Source organism: Molossus molossus, unplaced genomic scaffold (genome assembly GCF_014108415.1).
Source record: "Molossus molossus isolate mMolMol1 unplaced genomic scaffold, mMolMol1.p scaffold_m16_p_7, whole genome shotgun sequence".
NCBI classification, from domain to species: Eukaryota; Metazoa; Chordata; class Mammalia; order Chiroptera; family Molossidae; genus Molossus; species Molossus molossus.
In genome coordinates this window covers 80,046,247-80,071,011 of record NW_023425401.1, presented here as the reverse complement: position 1 = coordinate 80,071,011, position 24,765 = coordinate 80,046,247, and the positions used below count along the sequence as shown (strand labels likewise).

General features: G+C 39.1%; 1 protein-coding gene across 1 annotated transcript in view; it reads left to right on the top strand.

Annotated features, from left to right (window-relative positions):
* Positions 1-24,765, top strand: part of CTTNBP2 (cortactin binding protein 2) — a 236,069-nt gene that overhangs the window by 186,163 nt on the left and 25,141 nt on the right. The window contains exons 17-22 of the mRNA XM_036246679.1: positions 3,301-3,479; positions 6,369-6,574; positions 6,928-7,110; positions 10,213-10,276; positions 17,976-18,108; positions 20,034-20,135. Of these exons, the coding sequence (XP_036102572.1) occupies positions 3,301-3,479; positions 6,369-6,574; positions 6,928-7,110; positions 10,213-10,276; positions 17,976-18,108; positions 20,034-20,135 (867 nt within the window). The remainder of the gene's footprint in view (positions 1-3,300; positions 3,480-6,368; positions 6,575-6,927; positions 7,111-10,212; positions 10,277-17,975; positions 18,109-20,033; positions 20,136-24,765) is intronic.

Genomic DNA, 24,765 nt, shown 5'->3' with positions numbered 1-24,765 from the left:
CAAACTGGCAAACTTTCTATGCACAGGACAACAGATAACCAACTGAGCTACAGCAGCCAGAGCCCAATTTTTTTTTCTTAAAGCCTTTATTTTTTTAGAGCAGTTTTAGGTTTATAATAAAAATGAGAGTAAGATACAGAGATTTCTTATATACCCTCTACTCCAACATAAATGGCCTCATTATCAACATCCCTCATCAGAGAGGTACATTTATTTTTACCAAGAATAAACATCTTAATCACCAAAAGCCCATAGTTTCCTATGAGGAAACTGGAATTCTTCATGAATTTGTGTCATCCTTGCTAATCTTGAAAGGTACTAGTTTTGTTCTATAGATGTGGCACTGTTTCAACTAAAATGTACCTCCTTCACCCTGCCCAGTGTGGCTCATTTGGTTGGGCATTATCCCATGCATTGAAAGGTTTGATTCCTGGTCAGAGCACATGTCCAGATTGCAGGCTCCATCCCCCAGTAGGGGACGTGCAGGAGGCAGCCGATTGATATATTTCACATTGATGTTTCTGTTTCTCTCTCTCTCTCTCTCTCTCTCTCTCTCTCTCTCTCTCTCTCTCTCTCTCTCTCCCCCCTCCCTTTCTCTCTAAAAAATCTTTTTTTTAAAAAAAAAATGTACTTTGTCCTGGCCTGTTTGGCTTAGCGCTTAGAGTGTCGGCCTATGGAACAAAGAGTCGTGGGTTTGATCCGGTCAAGGGCACGTACCAGTTGCAGTTTGATCCCGGCCCTGGCCGGGGTCGTGCAGGAAGCAACCAGTCAATATTTCTCTCTCTCTCTCCCTCCCTTCCTCCCATTCTATCTGAAGATAAATGGAAAAAATTATATCCTCGGTGAGGATTTAAAAAATATATATATATTTTAAAATGTACCTCTCCTCTCCTCACTCCTGATCACTAGTAAACATAGCTTGAAAAATATTGATTTTACTTTTTTTAAAGGAAATTTCAAACTTCAAGCTTTTGTCTCTTCTCCATTGTGTTTGAGAATGGGAGTGTTGAGTGTGCTGTGCAGAATAGAAGGAGTAGAAAGGGTAACGCCTTTCATTTATCAAGAATCATTTCAAGTAGGTTAATGAAACAGATTTCTGGGATATGTGTACAAGGGGAATGAATGACTTTCGCAAAAAATCAGAAATCTTGTAACTACAGAACAGACCCAAATCTTTAGTAGCACTTAGAAGCCCACTGGCACTTGATCACAATTTCTTCTTCCAGTTCCTTAAAGGGATACAAGTAAATAGATCTTTCAGGATAATACCAGGCTTCCTACTAGTATTTTTTTAGAATATTCTTTTATTAGTAGAACATAAATATCCAACCACCATTAATTGTAATATATAATCTCATTCTTGCCGGAAGAATAACAAAGTAACAATCAAATTATTGTTCTGCTTATTTAGAGAAGGAAGTTATGATACCAGATCCCAAAAGCCTCATGTAATACAATGATATTCTGACAGCTGTTAGCATCCCTGAGCCACCCTTTCGTCTTCACTTGGCCAGTTTATACCCTTTGTGCTGCACATACCAACATTCATAGTTTGTCCCCAGTCTTAATACCGTAATTACTTGGTAAAGCAAAGATTTATGTTAATCTTTTTTTGTTTTTTATAAAATACTGAGTTAATTGCTATATTTGACTTCTAACTATTTGAAGGATATTTCTCCTAATATTAAATAAATATTTGTCCTTTTCTGAAACTTTACTACTGAAAAGGGACTTGATCTTCTAAAATATAATACTTTAAAAAGAGAGAGAAAAGAATTTCTCTTCCAAGATCATGTGTGTTACACAGTATTTAAAATGTACACATTTTAAAATTTGAAAACAAATGCAAAAAATGTCTTTTAATCCTTACCCAAGGATATTTTTCCATATATTTTCAGACAGAGTGGGAGGGAGAGAGAGAGAGAGAGAGAGAAACATTGATGTGAAAGAGACACATCGATCAGTTGCCTCCTGCATGACCCCAGCCAGGGCCAGGGACCGAACCGCAACTGAGGAACATGCCCTTGACCAGAATCAAACCCACGACTCTTTGGTCTGTTGTAACCCAGGAGATCGACCACACTCAGACTCAATTTTTCAGTTTTGGGAGATGTTTTATTACCTGCGCAGGGACTGCAGCCAACCTACACAGAGGAGAACTGCAGCCCCGAGCTCAGTGGGAGGGTTGCTTATAAGGGCAGGGGTCATTCAAGAGTTTAGCAGAGCAAGCAAGCTGCTTGTACAGAAGCGGAGGCAGTTAGCGATAAGCAGGAGGGAACGGAGGGGGGAGGGAGCTGGGGCGAAAGGGAACTGGGTAAACTGGGTCAGCATACATCTATCCTGTTATTCATTCCATTATCCAAGTTTTAAAAACTAACAAATTCGAGACGGATATCAGTGGTCAGTCAGGTGCAATACACACACGTTTAACAGTTACAATTTTATGGGGTAAAGGGAGCTTCAGTTTCTCCCTATCAGTTTCTTTACAGAGCATGCAGGACACTCTGGCCTTGGGGCCGTTTCTGTCCTCCCTTTTCCTGAAGGATGTTGCTTTTCAAATTCCCAGTGAAGGTCAGACTCTGGTTAATTTTTATGGGGCTAAAGCCCTCTATAACATTCCCCATTGTTCATCTTGCTGTCTCTGAGGTTGTTAATTAGGGCAGCTCAAAGACAAGTTGGATTCTAAGGACAGTGAGCTACAACAGGTCCAAGGGCTGACGCTGTAACTGCTGAGGCAAACTGGCCAGGGCAAAACAAATTTCTTTATATCAGCTGAGCTCTGTACATTTTGAGGGTGTTAACATTTTAACTAGGGAAATTAAATTAATACAAGGTGAACATGCCATAGATCCAGATGTATCATGTGGATCTCATTACCCAAAATATTCAAATATTGAATATCATTTTTTATTTTATTAATTCAAAATCCTTTATGAGTACCTACTATTTGCAAGGCCTTGTGAGGTCCTTTATGTATATATGTAAATGATGATTTCTTCCAGAATTGATGTTTAAGAATTCATCCAAGGTGTCTCCTTAGCCTACTTATTACTCCATTATGTCTGAACCTTTTTGTTTCATGTAATGAGCTACAGATCTGTTTCTCATGCTAATACACATGATAGTATGTTATTAACTATCTCTCCTTCAACCACCCCAAGTAAAGATAATATCATATTCGGCTACATTTTTGTTTTGTAGTTTTAAATGTCTATACTTTTAATTTTGGACTGTTAAAAACAAAAGATGAAGAAGCACTGTTCTAAATCAATCCCTCGTGTCCCCTCCCTGTCTCTCTAGTTCAGAGGCCAGGTGCCTTCTCCCTGTGATCCCGTGTGCAAGACAGTCAGCTGGACCCTGGCCGTCTGGCACCAACTCAACTCCTGCCTGGCCCGCTTGGGCACACCTGAAGCATTTCTTGGGCCAAAGTATTTCTTGTCTTGTCCTGTAGTCCCAGGACATGCCCAAGTGACAGTGAAGTAAGTGTCATTGTACTTTATATGCCTTTTTAACATAGAGCCATGGCCAATTTGTTTGAGTCAAAATGCTAATGGTGCCACCTTGTGCCACCTCCTGTCATCAACAGGGAGTGTCAGAGCACAACCATGACTTGTCTTTTGGCTAACTCCTAAGGAAACTATCTTTACAAAAAGCTACATAGCAATTTCCCTTTTTTATAAAACTCTCATCAAAGTCATGTGTGATTTGCTGTGCAGTGTCTCCTGGGGAAGGTCCCCGTGAGAAATTCGGTCAAGTAACCTGTAACCAAACAAAACCAAAACCTTACCTTCTATTGATGAATTAAAAGCTTCCTCCTATGTTAATGAGACTTATGTACTTACCATGCTTTCCTTTGTAGCAGCTCATGAGAACAGACATATAAACAATAAGGTTAATGAAATAGAAAATAAGAAGGAAATTGAAAGGTAAAAAAAAAATTGTCTTAGTCTAGCTTAGTAAGGGCTTTGTGATTAGCTGTTAGCTTTGATTCTGCAATTTCTGGCAGCCTGGGCAGAAATCCATTTTGGAAAGCTGGGATGCAAATAATATATCTTCATTATAAGACAAAGTGACAATTTAATTAAAGCTGAGTAGGGGGAAAGGAAGAATTACTGTGTTAAAATATACATAGCATTCTCTTCCTAAGAGCAAAAATACAGCCCCAGCTGGTGGCTCAGTAGGTTGGTGCATCCTCCTGTACACCAAAAAGGTTGAGGGTTTGATTCCCACTCAGGACATATACCTAGGTTACAGGTTTGATCCCCCATCAGGGTGCATATAGGAGGCTACTCTTCAATGTTTCTCTCTCATCAGTGTTTCTCTCTCCCCCCCCCTTTCTCTTCTCTAAAATCAATAAACATATCCTCAAGTGAGGATTTAAAGAAAAGAGCAGAAATACATTTATTCATATAATTATGCCCTTTTCATCAATATTACAATTAAATTTAAGCCTTTTTACATCCAGAGTCTCAAGATTCTTAGCCAGTTTTGGCCTATCCTAACAGGAGCACAGTCACTATCAAGACCTGTAGAGGTTCTGATATTTGTACCCTATTTGCAATCTAACAAGTTAGTCTGCAACATGTTCAGGGTTCCGAGTCAGAGGCCAAAGACTTCATCATTCACAGCGCAGCCTCAACCTGGGCTTCACATTTCACTGGTTCCCTTAGCTCATTAGTGCCCCTGGGTGATGCACGACTCAGGTGGACACTGGTGGACACTGGCTTTGCATCAGTAGCAGCTGCAGAACTCCAAGCTTAGGAATCCCAGGTTTCTAAAAGGGGTGCTGTCAAATCTGCCCACCCTTTGCCCTGGAAGAAGACATTACTTTCATTATCCTGGTCAGGATAATCTGCGCTCTGCTCCAGAAGGAGACACTGGCTCCATCTTCCAAGGCTGTGTGCTCTACTAACATCCTTGAAAACAGCCCAGAACAGCAGCTGACACACAATGTGTAGATATGTCATGGAGAAATGTCTCCCAACAGCCATAATAAGGAACTGCTTTTTTTTTTTTTTAACTAAGCTTATTGTCTTTACCCCTTTAACACTTTTAGAAGTAACTGCTACTTTGCCTCACATGGTAGAGTACCAGGTTTTTTCTATATTCTCTGTTGTTTTTTTTCTTTCTTTCTTTCTGGAATTACATATCACGAGACAATAACAGAGCTTATACTTGGGTAAGTTTTAACAGTCTTAATAGGCTTATGCCACTATCTAATAGTTTTGAAAATTTTCCTTTTCTGGGAGATGTGGTTTTGTGATCTGTAACCTTAATCAATTAACTGTTTTTTTAATGCTATAACAGAATGTAATTTTTAATGGAATTTTAATTGGTATTAGGTACTCCAAATTTGAGCTAAAATTCCACCGCTACAGTTATTAATGCAAAGGTCTATCTGAGGCTGGTTGACCCGACCCCTCTCTTCAGGGCTTAGCCCACTCGAGTGCAGACACTGAGCCCTTGCCTTGGGGGAGGCAGATTTAATTTGCCAGTGATTATTAGATGTATCCCAAGTCCAGAAATATTAAAATATATGTGTATCTTATTATGGAAATAAGACAAATAAGTTTAAGCTATTTAAACACAGACTTTCAGGAAATATGATTTCTAGACTTCTTTTGTCTATAAATTTACCTTTCTTTCCATATATATTTTTTTCCTTTTTAAAAAATGTTTTGTTGCCCTGGCTGGTTTGGCTCAGTAGTTAGAGCATTGGCCCGCCAAACAAAGAGTCGAGGTACGATTATCAGTCAAGGGCACCTACGTGGGTTGTAGGTTTGATCCCTAGCCAGGTCAGGGTTGTGCAGGAGGGAACCAATCCATGTGTCTCTCACATCGGTGTTTTTCTCTCTCTCTTTCTCCCTTCTCCTTCCTCTCTTCCCTCCCACTCTATCTAAAAATCAATGGAAATAATATCCTCTGGTAAAGGTTTTTTTTAATTCATTTAATTTATTGTGTGACATTGGTTAATAAAGTATATAGGTTTCAAGTGTATGATTCTATAAATACGTCATCTGTATATTTCATTGTGTGTTTACCACCCAAAGGCAAATCTCTTTTCATGTATTTTATTCATGAATTCATCCAGCACACACTCAGCATTGATTCCTGCTATCAAGGATCTTATGAAGTTAAAGGAGAGGGACATGTAAACAGTTTCATTTGAAATGCATTGTATTTATGAGGCAAAGTCAAACTACTTTGGGATTGGATAATTACACTTGTTCCAGAACTACCTGGGAAATAGCATATCTTTAGAAACACTTATGTTTTTCCTATGGTCTTCAAACTGTCCTTTGTATAGTTGTGTGTAATTCCTGAGAGAATTCCTGGTCCTAACTGTGGGTCCACCGCTCTCTTGCAAGGTGGATGTCTACACTGTGGAATGCTGTCATTGTACCCAGAGTTCAAGAAGCAATATTGTCAAGAGCCTCTGCGAAAAGACAACCTGACCTTGTACAAACAACTGGTAAAAAGCACCCTAGCCAAGGACAGCAGGCTGTAGTTAAAGCTGCTCTTAGCATCTTGCTCAATAAAGCTGTTCTGCATGGCTGTCCCCTCCAAAGAGCAGGTATGTGCGTTTGAGCTGGGAGGAGAGGAAATTTACACTCTTACATAAAAACTTGTTTACATTTGTTATTAGGGAGTTCTGTTTTTTTCTCTTTGTAAACAGAGAAATTATCTCAGTATTAATAAAGATTTCACACTACTGTTACAGTCTCTCTGTCTTGTCCTCATATTGAAATTTTAGGTCTCCAAGTAAAGTTTGCTGGTTCACAAAATTTGTTTGGGTATTAAGCAGGCCTGTGATTTTAAAGAGTCCCTCTCTCTCTTTGAGAATTGGAAATGTGTATTTTGCTTGACTCTATGAAACTGTATTATGACTGCCTTCCTTTTGACAAAACATGATTTATGTTGTTTCAGAGCTAGACCAGCATACAGCTGATTTCAAAAGAGGAAGTTTCCCTTTGTTCATAGTTTCAAGTTACAACAGTAGCAAGAAGAAAGGAGAGAGTGGTGCCTGGAGAAAGGTTAGCACCAGTCCGTGCAAGAAGTCTGGACGTTTATCTTCATCCTCCTGGAACAAGCGGGTCCTGAGTGAGAAAAGTGAGAGAGGTGGGCATGCTGCCTAGAGGTCGCAGGACACTTGGGGTCTAGTTTCTGAATGTAAATGTGCTATTATTCTTTTTTTCACTATCATTCAACAAAATTCTTAGTATCTCAAAGCACATTTTCATGTACTAAAAGTATGTAGTAGGTACATTTCCAAAAATATTTGGGAGCCTCCTACCCAAAAATAATTTTTCATACTAGAATTCTGATACTAAATTTATCTTTCCCATGTTTTTTTAATTAATTTTATATTTATGGTGTTCACAATTAAATTTTTGTAATACAATAGTTCTACTTTGGTGTATTTCTCTCCTTTTATATGTCATCCATAAGCCAACCTTAAATTTTAAAAAGTATGTGGACAGACATATTTGATGCCAGTTAAGAGCTTTATAAGTGAATTGTTTTACATATTTCTCTTTCATATATAATGTGTACCATTTGCCAGGTTCTATTCTAGGCTATGGAAATAGAGCACTAAAAACAGCAACAATCCCTGCCCTCATTGAGTTCACGTTCTAATAAATTGTTAAGCAGAATCTAGTTATTGGGATGTCATTTATAGAAAAGTAATACATAAGTTTTCATTCTAACAAAGAAGACATAAGAACTATCTCTGGTGTTAGACCTTTTTCTTTTGGTTTTGATAATGACAAAATAAATAATTACACAAATTATAAGTGTCCTCCCTAAAGGAAATCCATACTTGAGTAAGAATGAAAAGATGTTCCAACCTCACATGCATGGTGGGTTTCTTAAATACGTAGTTAACTTTAGGCCTGAGGAGCCACCTCCAACTATTCTGTTTGGTGTCATTATATGCCAACTGTACAGCAGTGGGGTTGCTAAATAGGAGAATACGAGTCCTAAAATGTTAAAACATAAAACATTTTGTTCATTAATATATTTTCATACTTTAGCTTACATTTTGTTGATTTTTAATAAAAATTTGATATGGTTTTTAACCATATTAATATATGCTCTGTAACTGCCCCAAGTGTGTGTTTGTAAATTGTGACTACTTTTTTTAATGATTGAATGGAAAGTCACTGAATAAAATGAGAGTTTTACTTATACTTTTTGTTTTATCTATTTATGATAGGATATAGTCTGGTCCCAAGATCTTGCCGTTACTTCCCAAAGAATGTTTGAGTCAAGGAATAAAGTCACTAGATTCCAGCCCCCCATTATAGCACAGAGGCACCCTAGGTGACTTTCTGTAGCAAGGATTATAGCTTTTACTTGTTTATCCCATTATAGTATGCAAAAGTGTTCTAAGATGAGGATTATTATTTTCATTTACAGATAACAAAACTGAGTTCAAAACCCCTTGACTTCCTGTTCAAAATCCCCTCTCCTGGAGACAGAATTCTGTTATTCATGTTTTTGTTTCTTTCCAGTCCAGTGCCCTTTTCTTCAGATCCTGCCCCTCTAATCCTGTGGCGCATGTAATAATCCATGAGCACCCAGATAAGTGAACACCTATCCAGGTTCTTTATTATCATTTCCAAGTTTATTACCGTTTCTATAGGGTTTGTTAGGGCCAGCTTCTTTCTAGACCTAAATAATTACCTAAACAATAATTACTGTCAATAGATATACTTGACAAACAAAATCAATAAAATGAATATTAATTTAAAGCAATATTATGGAAATAAGTCTATCTCAGAAAACTGAACTATAATGATTTTTAATTTATTTATATTTTCAATGATTATAGGTTTAAACTATTTGATATAATATTGTGATATTCTTTGAAACATGAAACCTTATTTGAAAGATTTATAAATCTGTATTTATAATTTACATGGATTTCAACCTAAAGATTTATAAAATCTAAAAATTAATTTTACAAAGTAAAATTTATAGGCCGTGAATTTTAACCACGCATCGTGTGTAGATGAATGAACCAAAGACTGACCTATCTCCCAGATTACTGTATTTGTATAGCAGTAATTTTTTTCCCAATAATTGCATTTGATATAGAATTATAACAACATTGGGGTTGACTTGGGATGCTTTTTTGTTTTTTACACTATTATTAAAAAAAAAAAAAGGAACCACTCTGTATTCCATGCAGGTCACCATGAAAGGTCATAATGTTTAGTAAAGACACAGCTTCTTTCTTTTCTGACCTCAAACAGAAAAGCATGATGTCAGATCACAGGTTTCTGGATTGCATGGCCTGTGCCCAGGCCCTTCTGGTAATTAGAGAAAAGCACTAGTCAGTGATTTCTGACAATAATGACAAAAGTATGGGTAAAAGAAAAATTCTAGTACATAGATTATCTCTGATTATCTACTTTTAATAAGGCTATATTAAATTCAATTTACTTTTTAAAATTATTCTTTAGAGATAATACATGCTAGCAATATTCATACAATTTTATAATTCAATCAGAAGCAACTATTGAGCTTCTAAAATACAGTGTTTTATAAAAACAAAACTTTTTGGAGTCTGAAATTGTTTAAACCAGTATTTTCTCAAACTTTTTTAACCATAACCCATAGAAGTGAGAAGCATGTTTCATATAATGATCAGTACACACAAATCTATGCATTTGTGTGTGCATATATAACTGACTATATCAATATATTTACTGCAAGCAAAGCAATCTGATATTTTCTATTTTGTATTTTTGTACACTGTTCATATTTTTTCTTATTAACAGTAGTTAAAAGTTAAATTTCTACAAATACATATACCACTAATGCCACACACACTGTGATACATTACTGGGCCCCACACATCAGAAACTGCAATTGATCTGCCTGGTCAGTGCTGGAAGGCAAAGGCAGAGACAGAGGGCCTTGAGAAGAGGAACCATTGATAAAAGCAAAATTCTTGATCCTGAATTGAGCCTCAGGTGATGTAAGTTGGACTTAATTCAGGGGACCTTTCCCCAATAACTGTGCAAGAAGCTGCCTCTGGAGCCACTGCCCTGAGGAAAATCCCTCAGAGATGAATTCAGTTAAAAAACAATATGAAAGTGCAGCAGAGACCATAGTCTGTTTCTTTTAAATACAGAGCTCAAGATGCACAGGGACAATGATTCACTATATTGAAATGATTAATGATTACATTTTTCTTTACAGGTACCAAAAATATGACGATATCACAGCTGAATTGTAACAGGAATGCTTCTCTGTCAAACCAAAAGTAAGCTCCCCTTTTAGATTAATTTGGAGCAAACAGTACACACTCTCATTAGTTGTGCAACTATCAAACTGTTAATATAATTTTTTAAAAAGCATTTTTGTTCAAAAGTTTAGAAATATTATTGGCATCATCATTTACCACACTTGATAATTACTAATGCATTCGACATAAAGATACGGTAAAATCCTTTTCTGCATTTCAAATAGACTTTAGATGAGTGATTTTTTTAATACTAGTTTGACAGAAACATACTATGACATTTGCTTTCAGGTGTTAAATGTTTAAAGTGAATTTAATTCATTTTCTTAGGTTGCTCTTAGGGAATTGTTGATTATTTCAGCTTACAAATAATGAGGTAAAGAATGATTTGGTTAATTATAGACTAGAAATGTTGGGAAGCTTGCAAATAACTCCCCATTGTAGCCCAATCAATAGTGTGCCATATTGTTATTGGAAAAATGCAAGGAAGACCTTTCTCCGTTGTTAGTGGGAGTGGGGTCCTTATGACTTCTTGAGAAAAATAATTTTCTGAAAATCACATGGGAGGATGAATGATCTTTATTTGCATGGAATTACATCCTTGAGTTTCCTAAGTCCCATTTTCCTTAATCCAGTTCTGGAAAATGTGCAGCTGGGGATTCAGTAGAGCTAGAAGCAAAGCCAGCATCTAAAGTTTCCATTCCATGGTGGTGCTGGATCCAGTTTAGCATTAGGCTAGTTTCAATCCATTAGTCCATTGTATGAGGCCCACATGGCCATGAGCCATGTGGGCAAATGTGGGAGTGTGAGAGTCTAGCAAGCCAAGAGTCAAGTGTCAGCAAATAAGAGTGCACACACCAAGAGCAAGAGGACAAACTCCTTTGTTTAGAAGATTAAATATCTTAAATCTTCCCAGGCTTGTAGTGGTCACACTTACATTGGCCAATGACCTGTTCCCAGGTTGACTGACAGACAAGTTGCTTCTCCATGTCACCCAAACTCTTTTTTTTTATTAATTAATTTTTGTTACAGATGTTTCTGTTTCCCCCATTGATTACTCCCTCCCCCTCCCTCCATGCACTGTCCCCAGCTTTGTTGTCCATTTCCATTGTTCATGCATATAAGTTCGGTAGTTTATCTCTCCCCCCCACCCCCTCTGCTCGGGATTGTCAATCTGTACCCCACTTTCACGTCTCTGGGACTACCCCATTCCTCCAACTGTTATGTTCATTATACTCCACAAATAAGTGAGATCATATGATACATGTCTTTGTCTGTTTGGCTTGTTGCACTTAGGATGATATTTTCCAGGTTCTTCCCTGTAGTCTCAAAGGATAAGAAATCTTTCTTTCTTACAGCTGCATAGTACTCCATCGTGTATATGTACCATTCGTCTACTGATGGACACTTGAGCTGTTTCCAGATCTTAGCTATTGTAAATAGTGCTGCTACACACATGGGGGTACATATATTCTTTCTGATTGGTGTTTCAGGCTTCTTAGGGTATATCCCTAGAAGTGGGGGTCACTGATTCAAATGGAAGTTTAATTTTTAAGTTTTTGAGGTAATACCATATTGTTTTCCATAGTGGCTGCACCAGTCTGCATTCGCACCAGCAGTATACTAGAGTCCCCTTTTCTGTATACCCTCGCCAACACTTGTTTGATGATGTGTTGATGGCCGCCATTCTGACAGGTGTGAGGTGATACCTCATTGTTGTTTTAATTTGCATCTCTTTGATGATTAGTGATGTTGAGCATTTCTTCATATGTCCATCAGCCATTTGTATGTCCTGTTTGGAGAGGTGTCTATTTAGTACCTCTGCCCATTTTTTAATTGGGTTCTTTGTCTTCCATTTGTGGAGTTGTATGAGCACTTTCTATATATTGGAAATTAACCCCTTATCTGATACAGTAGGTAGCCTTTGCGTTTTGATGATTGTATCTTTCGCTGTGCAGAAGCTTTTGAGTTTGATGTCGTCCCATGTGTTCATTTTCTCCTTTGTTTCTATTGCCTTAGGTGATGTATCAGTGAAAATTCTGCTGTGTATGATGTCTGAAATTTTGTTGCCTACAGTTTCTTCTAGGATTTTTATGGATTCATGAGTCACATTTAAGTCTTTTATCCATTTTGAGTTTATTCTTGTGTATGCTGTAAGTTGGTGGTCTAGTTTCATTTTTTTGCATGTAGCTGTCCAATTTTCTCAACACAATTTATTAAAGAGCCTGTCCTTACTCCACTGTATGCTCTTGCCAACTTTGTCAAATATTAATTGAGCATATTGTTTTGGATCCATTTCTGGGTTCTCTGTTTTGTTCCACTGATCTATATGCCTGTTCTTGTGCCAGTACCAGGCTGTTTTGATTACAGTGGCTTTGTAGTATAACCTGAAATCCGGTAATGTGATCCATCCAACTTTGTTCTTCTTTTTCAAGATTGCTGTGGCTATTCGAAGTCTTTTTTGGTTCCATATGAACTTTTGAAGTACTTTTTCTAATTCCGTGAAGTATGCCTTTGGTATTTTGACGGGGATTACATTGAACCTATAGATTGCTTTGGGTAGTATGGACATTTTAATGATGTTAATTCTTCCAATCCATGAACAGGGTATGTGCTTCCACTTTTTTATATCTTCCTCTATTTCTTTTTTCAATGACCTGTAGTTTTCTACAAATGGGTCCTTTATTTATTTGGTTAAGTTTATTCCTAGGTATCTTAATTTTTTGCCGCAATGGTAAATGAGATTGTTTCCTTAGTTTCTCTTTCTGTGAGTTCATCATTGGTGTATAAGGATGCCATCGATTTCTTGACGTTAATTTTGTATTCTGCTACATTTTCAAATTCATTTACTAAGTCTAGTAAATTTTTGATGGAGTCTTTGGGGTTTTCTCCATATAGTATCATGTCATCTGCAAATAATGATAGTTTCACTTCCTCCTTTAAACTTTGATCCCTTTTACTTTTTCTTCCTGTCTGATGGCTGTGGCTAAGACTTCCAGTACTATTTTAAATAAGAGTGGTGAAAGTGGGCATCCTTGCCTTGTTCCTGTTCTTAAGGACAATGCTTTTAGTTTTTGCCCATTGAGTATGATGTTGTCTGTAGGTCTTTCATATATGGCCTTTATCATGTCGAGATATGATCACTCAATTCCCACATTGATGAGTGTTTTTATCAGAAATGGATGCTGGATTTTGTCGACGGCTTTTTGGGCATCTATTGATATGATCACGTGGTTTTTATTCTTCATTTCATTTTTGCGGTGTATCACATTTATTGATTTGTGAATATTGTACCAGCCTTGCATTCCTGGGATGAATCCCACTTGGTCATGGTAGATAATTTTGTTGGTGTATTACTGGAGCCGATTTGCTAGTATTTTGTTCAGGATTTTGGCATGTATGTTCATCAGAGATATTGGCCTGTAGTTTTCTTTCCTTGTAGTGTCTTTTTTTTGGTTTTGGAATTAGATGTATGCTGGCTTCATAAAACAAGTTTGGAAGTCTTCCTCTTATCGAATTTTTTTTAAATAGTTTGAGGAGAATGGGTGTTAGTTCTTCTTTGAATGTTCGGTAAAACTGCCCCGTGAAGCCATCCCGGCCTGGGCTTTGGTTTGCTGGTAGAATCTTGTTTATATCTTCAATTTCTTCTCATGTTATTGGTCTGTTCAAGTTTTCTATCTCCTCCTGGTCCAGTTTTGGGAGACTATGTGTTTCTAGTAACTTGTCCATTTCGCTTAGATTGTCAAATTTGTTGCCATATAATTGTTCATACTAGTTGTTAACAATCTTTTGTATTTTTGTGGTGTCAGTTGTTACTTCTGCTCTTTCAATTCTGATTTTGTGTATTTGAGTTCTCTTTCTTTGTTGCTTGGTGAGTCTAGCTAAGGGTCCATCAATCTTGTCAATCTTTTTGAAAAACCAGCTCTTTGTTTCATTGATCCTTTGAATTGTTTTTTTGGACTCTATATCGTTTATTTCTGCTCTGATCTTTACTATTTCCTTCCTTCTACTTGCTCTGGGGTTTTCTTTTTGTTTCTTCTCTCGTTCTTTAAGTTTTGAGGTTAGTTCGTCTAATAGAGATTTTTCTTGTTTTTTGAGGTAGGCCTGTAGTGCTATGAACTTCCTTCTCAGAACTGCTTTTGCTGCATCCCATAGATTTTGTGTTGTTGTGTCTTCATTTTCATTGATTTCCAGGAAGTTTTTAATTTCTTCCTTGATCTTCTCATTGACCCATTCATTATTTAATAACATGCTATTTAGCTTCCATGTGTTCAAATGTCTTTGTATGTTCTTCTTGCAATTGATTTCTAGTTTCATGCCCTTGTGATCTGAGAAGATGCTTGATATGAATTCAGTCTTCTTGAACTTGTAGAGACTTAGTTTGTGCCTTAACATGTGGTCTATCTTTGAGAATGTCCCATGTGCACTTGAGAAGAATGTGAATTCTGTAGTTTTGGGGTATAATTCTCTGTAGATATCTATTAAATGTATTTGGTCTAGTGCTTCATTTAAAGTCTCTGTTTCCTTGTAAATTTTTTGTCTAGAGGATCTATCCAGTGATGTCAGAGGGGTGTTGAAGCCCCCTGCTACAATTGTATTGCTATCGATTTCTCCTTCCAAGTTCTCCAGAACATTTTCTATATATTTTGGTGCTCCTATATTGGGTGCATATATGTTTATCAAGGTTATATCTTCCTGTTGGATAGATCCTTTCAATATTATGTAGTGGTCTTCTTTGTCTCTAGTTATGGCCTGCATTTTGAAATCTGTTTTATCAGATATGAGCATTGCTACCCCAGCTTTTTTTTCCTTTCCCTTTGCTTGGAAGTTTTTTTTCCATCCCTTCACTTTCAACCTATGTGAGTCTTTTGTTGTGAGGTGGGTCTCTTGTAAACAACATATAGATGAGTCACACTTTCTTATCCAATCAGCTACTCTGTGTCTTTTTATGGAAGCATTCAATCCATTTACATTTAAGGTGATTATTGATATGTATTTATTTATTTTCATTTTTGTTTAGTGTGGTTATATTTTTCTTCCTATTTCTCCTGCTAATTACAGCAGTCCTTTTAACATTTCTTGCTGTGTTGGTTTGCTGCTCATATATTCCCTTAGCCTTTTTTTTACTGAGAATGTCTTTATTTGACCTTCTATTTTGAATGATAGCCTTGCTGGGTAGAATAGTCTTGTATTCAGATTCTTGTTTTTCATGACCTTGATTACTTCATCATGCCATTCCCTTCTGCCTGTAGTGTTTTGTTGAGACGTCAGCTGAGAGCCTTATGGGGTTTCCTTTGTAGGTAACCTGTTGCTTCTCACTTGCTGCTTTTAAGATTCTCTCTTTGTCTTGAATTTTTGTCACTTTGATTACTATGTGTTTTGGTGTGGGCCTGTTTGGGTTCTTCTTACTTAGGGCTCTCTGTGCTTCTTGAACTTGAATGCCTTCTTTCTTCATCAAATTAGGGAAGTTTTCTGTCACTATTTCTTCAAATATATTCTCTAACCCTGGCTCATTTTCTTCTTTGGGGACTCCTATGATGCAAATAATATTACGATTCCAAGTGCCCCACAGTTTTCTTAAGCTGTTTTCCTGTTTTTTAATTATTTTTTCCTTTTTGTTTTCTGATTGATTGATTTTTTCTACCCTATCTTCTCATTCACTGATCCAGTCCTCAGCTTCCTCTACTCTGCTATTTAGACTTTCCAATGTGTTTTTTATCTGAAATGTCACTCCTCATTTTTTCTTGGTGGTTTTTAATTTTCAACTGGTTGCTTTTTAACATTTCTGCGTCTTTTCTCATGGTGCTTGTGTCCTTACACATGCTGTTGAGCTTTCTCAAGATCATGGCTCTGAATTCTATTTCTGTTAACTTGCTTAACTGCACCTCATTTTTCTTGTCTTCTATAGAGGTCTCTTGTTCTTTCATTTGGCTTTTGTTCTCTGTTTCACCATTTTGGCTATCACAGTGGGCTTTGGAACCTGCCAAATTTTCCTTGTGGGTGTTGCTGTTCTGCTGTTTGTGGCTCCCTCTCCTGGGTTTGGATGAGGCAGGGAGGACCCACTTTAAACACCACTGTCAAGTCTTAACTTTCCTGGTTAGAGTTGCTAGCCCAGGGAATGGTAGTTATCCTCTAGCTTTTTTGCCTGGAGGCTATTAGTAGCGGTCACCTGAAGAACCTTGGTTTCTGAATTGACTGAAAAACTCCCTCAGGTGCTCAGTATAAGAGGATTTCCCGAGGGTGGGGCAGATGCTGGTTGTTAATGGGCATCAATTAGCATTTCAGTGTCCACCGGGTAGGGTTGAATCTCTGAGGGAGGGGCCGCTGCTTCTCCCCAGAACCCTGGGAAGGAGTAAGATGACCAGAGTCCTGCGTGGCTGCACTCAGCAAAAGCTCTGAGTACCCTCCAAATCCCGAGTGTCCCCACACAGTTCCAGTTCAGTCTGCACTCCCTCTCCTGGAGCCCAAGGTGAGTGGCTGCTGCCAATTTAGCCTCTGTCCCGGCTCTGTGCTGTGGAGCCACCTGGGACTTTAACCCGAGGACGCCGCTCCCAGTTAAGGGCAGCCGAGGCTGCGGCAGCTCCCAGCCGAGGGCATAGCACCCAGCCAAGGTCGCAGGACCCAGCCGAGGGTGTAGCACCCAGCCGAGGTGGCCGCAGGTCCCAGCATAGGCAGGTGCTGGTCCCAGTCAAGGCCACAGGACCCAGCCGAGGGCACAGGTCCCAGCCGAGGGCGCCGCGGCCGCTGGTCCCAGCCCAGGCCGCTGTAGACCGTGGGCTCCCTGCCCCCTCTCGCGTCCTCGCAATCCTACCAGGATTGAGTCAGTGTCCCTGGTTATGTGCTCCTCCAAGCTGCCTTTCGGTTGCCCCTTCCTGACGATTTGTCTTTATTTTCGTTGTAATTCCAGTTTGGTCCTGGGAGATGGTCTTTGTAGCTTCCATTCACTCCGCCGCCATTTTTCTCTCTCTGTCACCCAAAGTCTTTACTGGGTATGTGTTAAACTGCAGCTTCGTGGCAAAGCTGTACAAGTGGCATTTCTATCAAATTTAGCCTTGCCTTTGTTCCTTTCTCTTAATTAATAACTACTTAATTACAACAGTATCAGTATCACCAGTTCACAGAATTACAGAAGCAAGGAGAGTGAAGAGAGAGAAGGGAGATAAAGGGAATTATATCACGTGCTTCTTCTGCCAGGCCCACTGCTAGATCTGTTACGCATATAATTTCCCCAGTAACTCTATAATGCAGCTGTAAGGAATCCATTACAGAAAGGAACCCAGACACTGAGGAGTTAAGGAGGCAAAAACAGAAGAAGAAGAAAAAGTAAATCTGCCCCATGTCCCTATTGCTAGGGCCATGGTAGAGCCGAGTTTGAAGTTCGTATCTGTCCCGTTGTACCACACTGCCCTGGCACCACGGTGTTTGGTGTCTTCACTTTATAGCCGTTGAGACAGAGAAGCAAAGGGAAGAGTAAAGAGACTATAATGTTGAAAGTGAAGAATTCTTTATGAATAAACTTTGAACCAATTGAGAAATCTGAGTAGGAGTTATCTAAATTCTGTGAAAGTGGGTTGTTGCATTAAATGACATTAAAAGGATTTTTAAAACAATTTTTCTACTGCACACTAAATCTTAAAACAAGGTACAGTGTCTAGATTTCCATATTAGGAATTGGATTGTGGTTCTCATGTGAAAAACTGTTTTCTGAACTTTGTGTTAGGTCTTTAGAGAATGATCTAACATTGAAATTCAACTTGGATCAAAGGCTCTGTCTGGATTCGGATGATGAAGCGGACCTTGTTAAGGAACTTCAGAGTGTGTGCTCCAGCAAATCTGAATCTGATATAAGCAAGGTAAGCAGTACAAACAGGGAGGATGCTAAGTAGCTCCATCAGCAGTGGACAGGCTTCTGGGAGCCACATCAGAACGCTCACTCCCTGAAAGAAGTTTCCTATGGTTAATGCTCCAAATCAGAACAGCCCTTACCTTGCTTAGAAAAGCCTTTTCTTCCAACGCGCTACTTATCCAACAGGGATCTCTATTTAAGCACAGATTGTTTTTATAAACTCCTCTGAAAAACCTGAAGTTAAAATTGCATGTGTTAATAATATGAGCACAAATCACACCAACACCTTCAAGTAGCATTTGTATAAGCCTCAATATTTCCTCTGGCTTTTTTCTTTTTGTATTCCTAACTTTGGCAGCAAGTCATCTATCAGTAAGAGCATCACAGCAGACTCACGTTATAGACAGAACAACAGCAACAACTTTCCTTACAAATAAGAAAAGTAATTGGCCTGTATAATGTATGTAGTCATAATGAAACCAGACACAATGGGTCCAAGGCTGCCTGTCACTTCTTGAGCCAAATTAAGCAGAGACAGGGTTGAAGCATATATAAGCATTTATTCCAATAATGCTGGCATTATGGGAGAGCAGCAAGTCATTCTGTAAATTCTGCTCTAACACTTCCTATTAGTCAGCAGGTTATCTAGAGATAAGTAAGAAAGGGGCTGTAGTGCAAGGGGGCCGGGGGGGGAGGGCAGGGGAAGGGCTGCAGGGTCTGTGGTCCATGTGTCTCCTTCCAGGATCTTGGAGTCTGATAACAAGGTAATTGATTTTCTATGATGTTAAAACAGCTCCTCCCCTTCCTAGGACTGGAGAAAGGTCAGCATTCCTGAAGCAAACTTCTGGAGTGGGTCAGAGTCTAGGCACAGTAACCAAATCAAAGTGTGTCCTGTCCTTTGTTTGTTCTCAAAATATATTTTCTTTTATGAGTAATGAACCCTCTGGGCTCTAAAGCAGCAGTTCTCAACCTGTGGGTTGCGACCCCTTTGGGGGTCGAATGACCCTTCATTTCACAGGGGTCACCTAAGACATAACAGTAACAAAATTACAATTATGAAGTAGCAACAAAAATAATTTTATGGTTAGGGGTCACCACAACATAAGGAACTGTTTTAAAGGGTCACGGCATTAGGAAGGTTGAGAACCGCTGCAGTCTAAAGCATCTTATCTTCTTCACAGCCCTGTTTGTCTTCTTGCAGCACATCCTCTAGTTTCCCAGGGTCTGTCAGAAAGCCTCTTATCTATACTTAGGAAGGTGAATAATCATTAAATAACTGTGGTCCTTTTCTTGTTATGTGCCCTTCCTTGTATCAGTAGTCTTTATGCTGTGAAAACTGAGATCCAGGTATGGGTATGGGTGACCCAAAATTTCAAAGTGCAGCCTGTTTCGGCATGCTGACATCTGTAGCCTATTGGACCAAACTTCCTTGATAAACACTTTTTATTTGAGAGGACACATAACTTGTGCAGCTTCTATTGAAAGACTCAACTATCATATTCAACGAGTCATAGTCTCTAGGCCAAACTAAAATTGACTTCTTATTTGACCTTGCTGAAAATGAACTGAAATACTTATTCACTGGAAAAATAGACAATGATTAAAAGTTTGCAGTTTTTATATACTTTTTTTTTGCCAAGTGATTTTTTTTTTAGGGCTCATTTGGTCATCTTCTTTTGATTTTTTAAAAAATAAGCTCACTTCTTCCCATAGAGAATATTTCTCATGCATTTGCTGTTGGTTCACTGAAGACTTCAGGTCTAGCCTGTGAACACTAAGGACTTGAGGGTGCGTTCTTTAGAGCTCCTGTACATGAGGAGGGAAGAGAAAATAACACTTCTGGGGCTGGTTTTCCACGGTGACTTTAAATTGCGCCTTAAGTGTGTCACATTGTAACTGAAAACATAACTTGATTAATACTGTATTTTCCAGATTCCAGATTCCAGGGATGATTTAAGAAGGTTTGATAGTCCAGGATACAACCCTGCATTTTCACCAACTGTTAACAATCTAAGAATGCCAGTGTCACAAAAGGTAAGTACCCCCCACCCCCCAATCAGACAAATAGGAATTGCTTTGGAATTGACTCCACAAATCTTCTTTCAATGTAAATCACAAAGTTATTTTTAAACCACAGCTATGAAGTGAGAAATAAGATAAAGGTAAATATGTCATTAGTTAAGCAAAGTTCGAAAGCTTACTATTTGGATAATAGCTTGAAAGAATTACCAGAAAAGCATTGCTTTTTTTTTTAGTCCCCACTCAAGGACATGCTTTTTTTTATTATTTATTTTAGAGAGAGAGGAAGGCTGGGAGAGGGGCATCAGTGCAAGAGTGAAACATCAATCGGTTGCCTCCTGCACTTGCCCAGATGGGATCGAATCAGCAACCTGGGTATGTGTCCTAACTGGGAATCGAATCCGCAACCTTCAGCATATGGGAGGATGCTCCAAACAACTGAGCCACACCAGCCAGGACAGTATTACTTTTTTTTACCTTCTATTTGGTACAAAAGACCTTTTGAGAAGGTCTTTCTTTGTTTTCATTTGTTCCGTTTTTAAATATATTGTTTTTCATTTGAGAACTTTTATGATTTCCTGCATTTTGGAATTTTGGAGTCAATTACAACAAAGGGCTGAGTGATTAACATATAGATCTTGTATAAGTTTTTAAAAATCTCATTTTTAGTTTAGTTTCTTAACTTGCCTTAACATGCATTATGTTTCATTGAAAGACTTTTCTTTAAAACCAAGTCAGGCCCAGCCAGTGTGGCTCAGTGGTTGAGCATTGGCCCATGCACCAACAGATCACCAGTTTGATTTCTGGTCAGGACACAGGCCTAGGTTGTGGGCCTGATCCCCAGTGGGGAACATGCAGGAGGCGGCCAGTCGATGTTCTCTCTCATCAGTGTTTCTCCCCCCACCCCTTCCTCTCTCTCTAAAATCAATAAAAAACATTTTCTTAAACAAGTCAGTATGTCAAATAGAAGAGCCAGGGCTCTAAAAGAATTCATCATTAAGCTCTCTAAATAACTTCTACAGGGCCAGCATAATACTCTGGATGAACAGAAACAATAAAACTACTTCTCACCCAGTAGTTATTTTGTGAGAATGCAGATTTCGTAGAGGTATTTTGTAATGTGTGGTTTGCTCACCAAGCCATGTCATTTGTGGTTCACATCCTGTTCTCATCCACTCCCATGCTGGCTTACAAAGAACGGGGGGGGGAGTGCAAGAGCAGGACTATAAAGTGAGTACGGTGAGGCATTAAATGATTAATCCTTATCTGGTCACCTAAGAGCCTGCGCTCCTGGCCCCTGTTCTCTCACTGCTTCGTTAGGTTTCCGTTCTGATGAGACATGTGTAAAACTATGTGAGCTGTGTGTTTTGGGGGAAGAAGTGGGGGCCAGGCGGTATTGGCAAGGCTGAGTCCCACATAAAAGTACATAACATGATGATCTGTGAAGATGAACATGACCTGTCTGGCTCATTTTGTCATATGTCTGCTTTTTTTTTTTCTTCCACTGGGAACAGTTTAGAAGCACAGCAAAAGCCTAATTTGGAAAACATGTAGGGGGGCATGACCTAAGGAGATAACCTGGGGTTGCTACTGAGAATTCTGGCTGGAAACTGTTTTATTCAGGAGCTGTTCCAGAGCACGTTTCCTGGGCCTCCGGGCCCGCTCTTCAGGATTCCCTTGTGGAAGGAAGAGTCAGTGGAAGGAGCCATGATGGTCTAAGAAAGGAATAAGGAGCCACTGTTTCTCCATAGGGCCACGTTCTCTTCTGTATAAAAATGTCGACTGGTAGCTGCCTTTGTTTAAATGTCGAATGAAGACACAGTTTTTTGTTTTGTTTTGTGTTATTTTGCTTTAATCCTTACCTGAGGATACCTTTCCATTGATTTTCAGATAGAGCAAGAGGAAGGGAGGGAGAGAGAAACATCGATGTGAGAGAGGCACATTGATTGGCTGCCTCCCAAACAACCCCAACCAGGGTCAGGGATCAAATAGCAACCGAGTACGTGCCCTTGACCGGAATTGAACCGGTGGCTCTTTAGTCAACAGGCCAACTGCTGAGCCAAAAAGGCCAGGTGAGACACAGTTTTGTATACCTGCTTCTCTGTCAGATGGCCACATTTGGTTGTTACAATCCGTAAAAAATAGTACTGAAAGTGGGATAAGTTCTGGGCAGCTCAGGAAGAACTTTGTTTTAAAAGGGATATTTTCTTAAAGAGATTCTTCTATACTTTCTGGGCTCTTAAAAAAAGAACCATATGGTTGTTTAAATGTGATTTGATGTGGTGGGCATTAGGACAGCTGCCCACTGACCACATTTAGAGGGACTTGCCCAATGGCTAGAAGATGTGTTTTCTCAGAACTTGCCAGTAGAGGGCAAAGTAGCACTCACTTGCAAACTGCTGACAGCTTTGCAGGCTCATTCTCTTTCTATCCTCAGCTGTCATTTCTTCGTTAGATGCCCAGTTTCTACTTATCAGGAAGTAATTCCCTTTGGAAGTAAGAGCTCTCTGGCTTACTTGAAATCACTTCTGTGTGGCCCAAGAGGGGCTTGGCAGCCCCGGTTATACATTGGAAGATAATAATTAGTAAATTACTCCCCCTGCTCCTCATTTGCCACAATATAACTCCTTAGTGCTCCAACCAAAAGAGAACAAAGTGGGGGTTATTAATTGCATTGTATGTTAGCCACCCTTCTAATTTTTTTTAAATATAAATATTTATATCATCAATAGAAGAGAAGATACTAACAAACATTTCTTCTCATGAAAATGCAGATTAACCCCCCTAAAGCAAAAGTTCTTATCTTTGGCTAAACAAGGAAATTCATTTGAGGATAATTTTTTAATCCCTAGTGCCTGGCCCAAGTTCCCTAGAGGTTGTGACATAACTGATCTGAGGTGCAACCTGGACATTGGGATTTTTAAAAGCTGCCTGGTGATTCTTCTGTGCAGCTGGGGCTTAGTTAGACCCATGGCTCTAAAGCATAGCTCTGATCTGTCATCCTCCTTATTTTCCACCCCTTTCCCCCAAATGTATCCTTAGAGGGGTTGATATACTCTTTTACATGTAACTTACTGTTTCCACACTCTGTACCTCCCCATGTTCGTCTGTACCCTTTCTTCTACCCATGGAACCCTTCCTCTCCTCTTCTCCTGGCACAGCCCCTGCAGGTCCTTGAAGTGCCATCTCCGATGCATCTTCCCTGCAGTACTTCCCTTTGCGTCCTGCCCCCTACTTTCCCATCTAGAAAGCAGTGTGAATGAATGAATGAACAAATGAATGAATCGCTCTGATTTAACAATATTTCTATTTATGGCAGTGATTTCCTATATAAACTGGAGGATTCTTGGCTAGTATGCAACAACTATCGATATCAATATATTAATAGTAACTTTACATATTTAACACAGAGAACGCTTAGATTTTAGCCTGGGATACATTTAACACCCTTAACTTTCCTAGTTCTAGGCTCTGATACTTCTTAGTTTTGGGGAAAATACCCTCAAAACCTGTGCTTGGCTGCCAGAGTGGTAGGAACATCTCTCCGTATGTCAGTCACTTACCTTGTCCTTACACTCTCAGCCTTGAATTGATTTATTAGCCTCACTAAGGCAGTGATTTTCCATGCTCTCATGACACCTGCTCCTGTTGTCCTCACCTCCAAGGACCACCTCAGACCCACATATCCATGCCCAGCTTCAACACCCAAACTACATTTAGTTGTTGTGGTTGCTTATTGGTATTTCATTTCACGCGGCATTTCTTGCCTCAGACCATAAAGAGGCACCCCCACCTTTGTGATGCAGATGAAGAGGCAGACAAGCCAAGAACACACCCTGTGTCACCTTCCCTCTGCCTGGCCCTGGCAGTACCTCTGTGGATTTCCAGAGGAAGGGTAAAGATTGTGGCAAAATTATTTATAGTTACACCCACCTCTCTTCCTTATGGGTTCTTTACACCAGCTATTATAACATGCCATGTCTTCTGAATACTATGTGTGTTGAATTTGCTGATGTTTTAGACCAATTACAAATTGGGATCGTCTTTGCTAGGTCCTTGACTAAGTCACATTTTACAGATTTAAGAAGACACCAGAAAGATCCAACTGTTAGCTGAGGCCAAACTGTTTATTTACATTGAGTATTTTGCCTGTTAAATTCTAGTTTTACATGTTAATCTTTTAAGATTACATTGCTGTTTGGTTGTGTGATTACTTTAAAATTAAAAGAGGGAAAGCGATCCATGTCAACTGCTTCAGAGGCGTAAGGAGCAGCTCACTTCACAACTCACTTCACATTTTTGGTTAGCAGAATTTAACACAGTATAGGGGGAGACTCCTTGAATCACAGTTGGGAGCCTGAGGCCTTGTTCCAGCTTCCATCACTCTGGTGACTGTGAGCAGATAACCTTACCTATCCAGCTTGTCAGTTTCCTCTTGAGAAAAATGAGAGACATGACCAGATGGTTATAAGAGTTCTGAACAAACCCTGGAAAAGGGAGAGCAAGCCTGGAAGATCCGGAGCCACCTAATCATAGAATCACTGCACAAAAGCTTTAATCACTATATCAGCTCTATTAGAGCAAGATGGTTCTCTTCTGTGTTCTCTGCTGGATGACAAGCACCTAGTGCAGTGCTCATCTTACA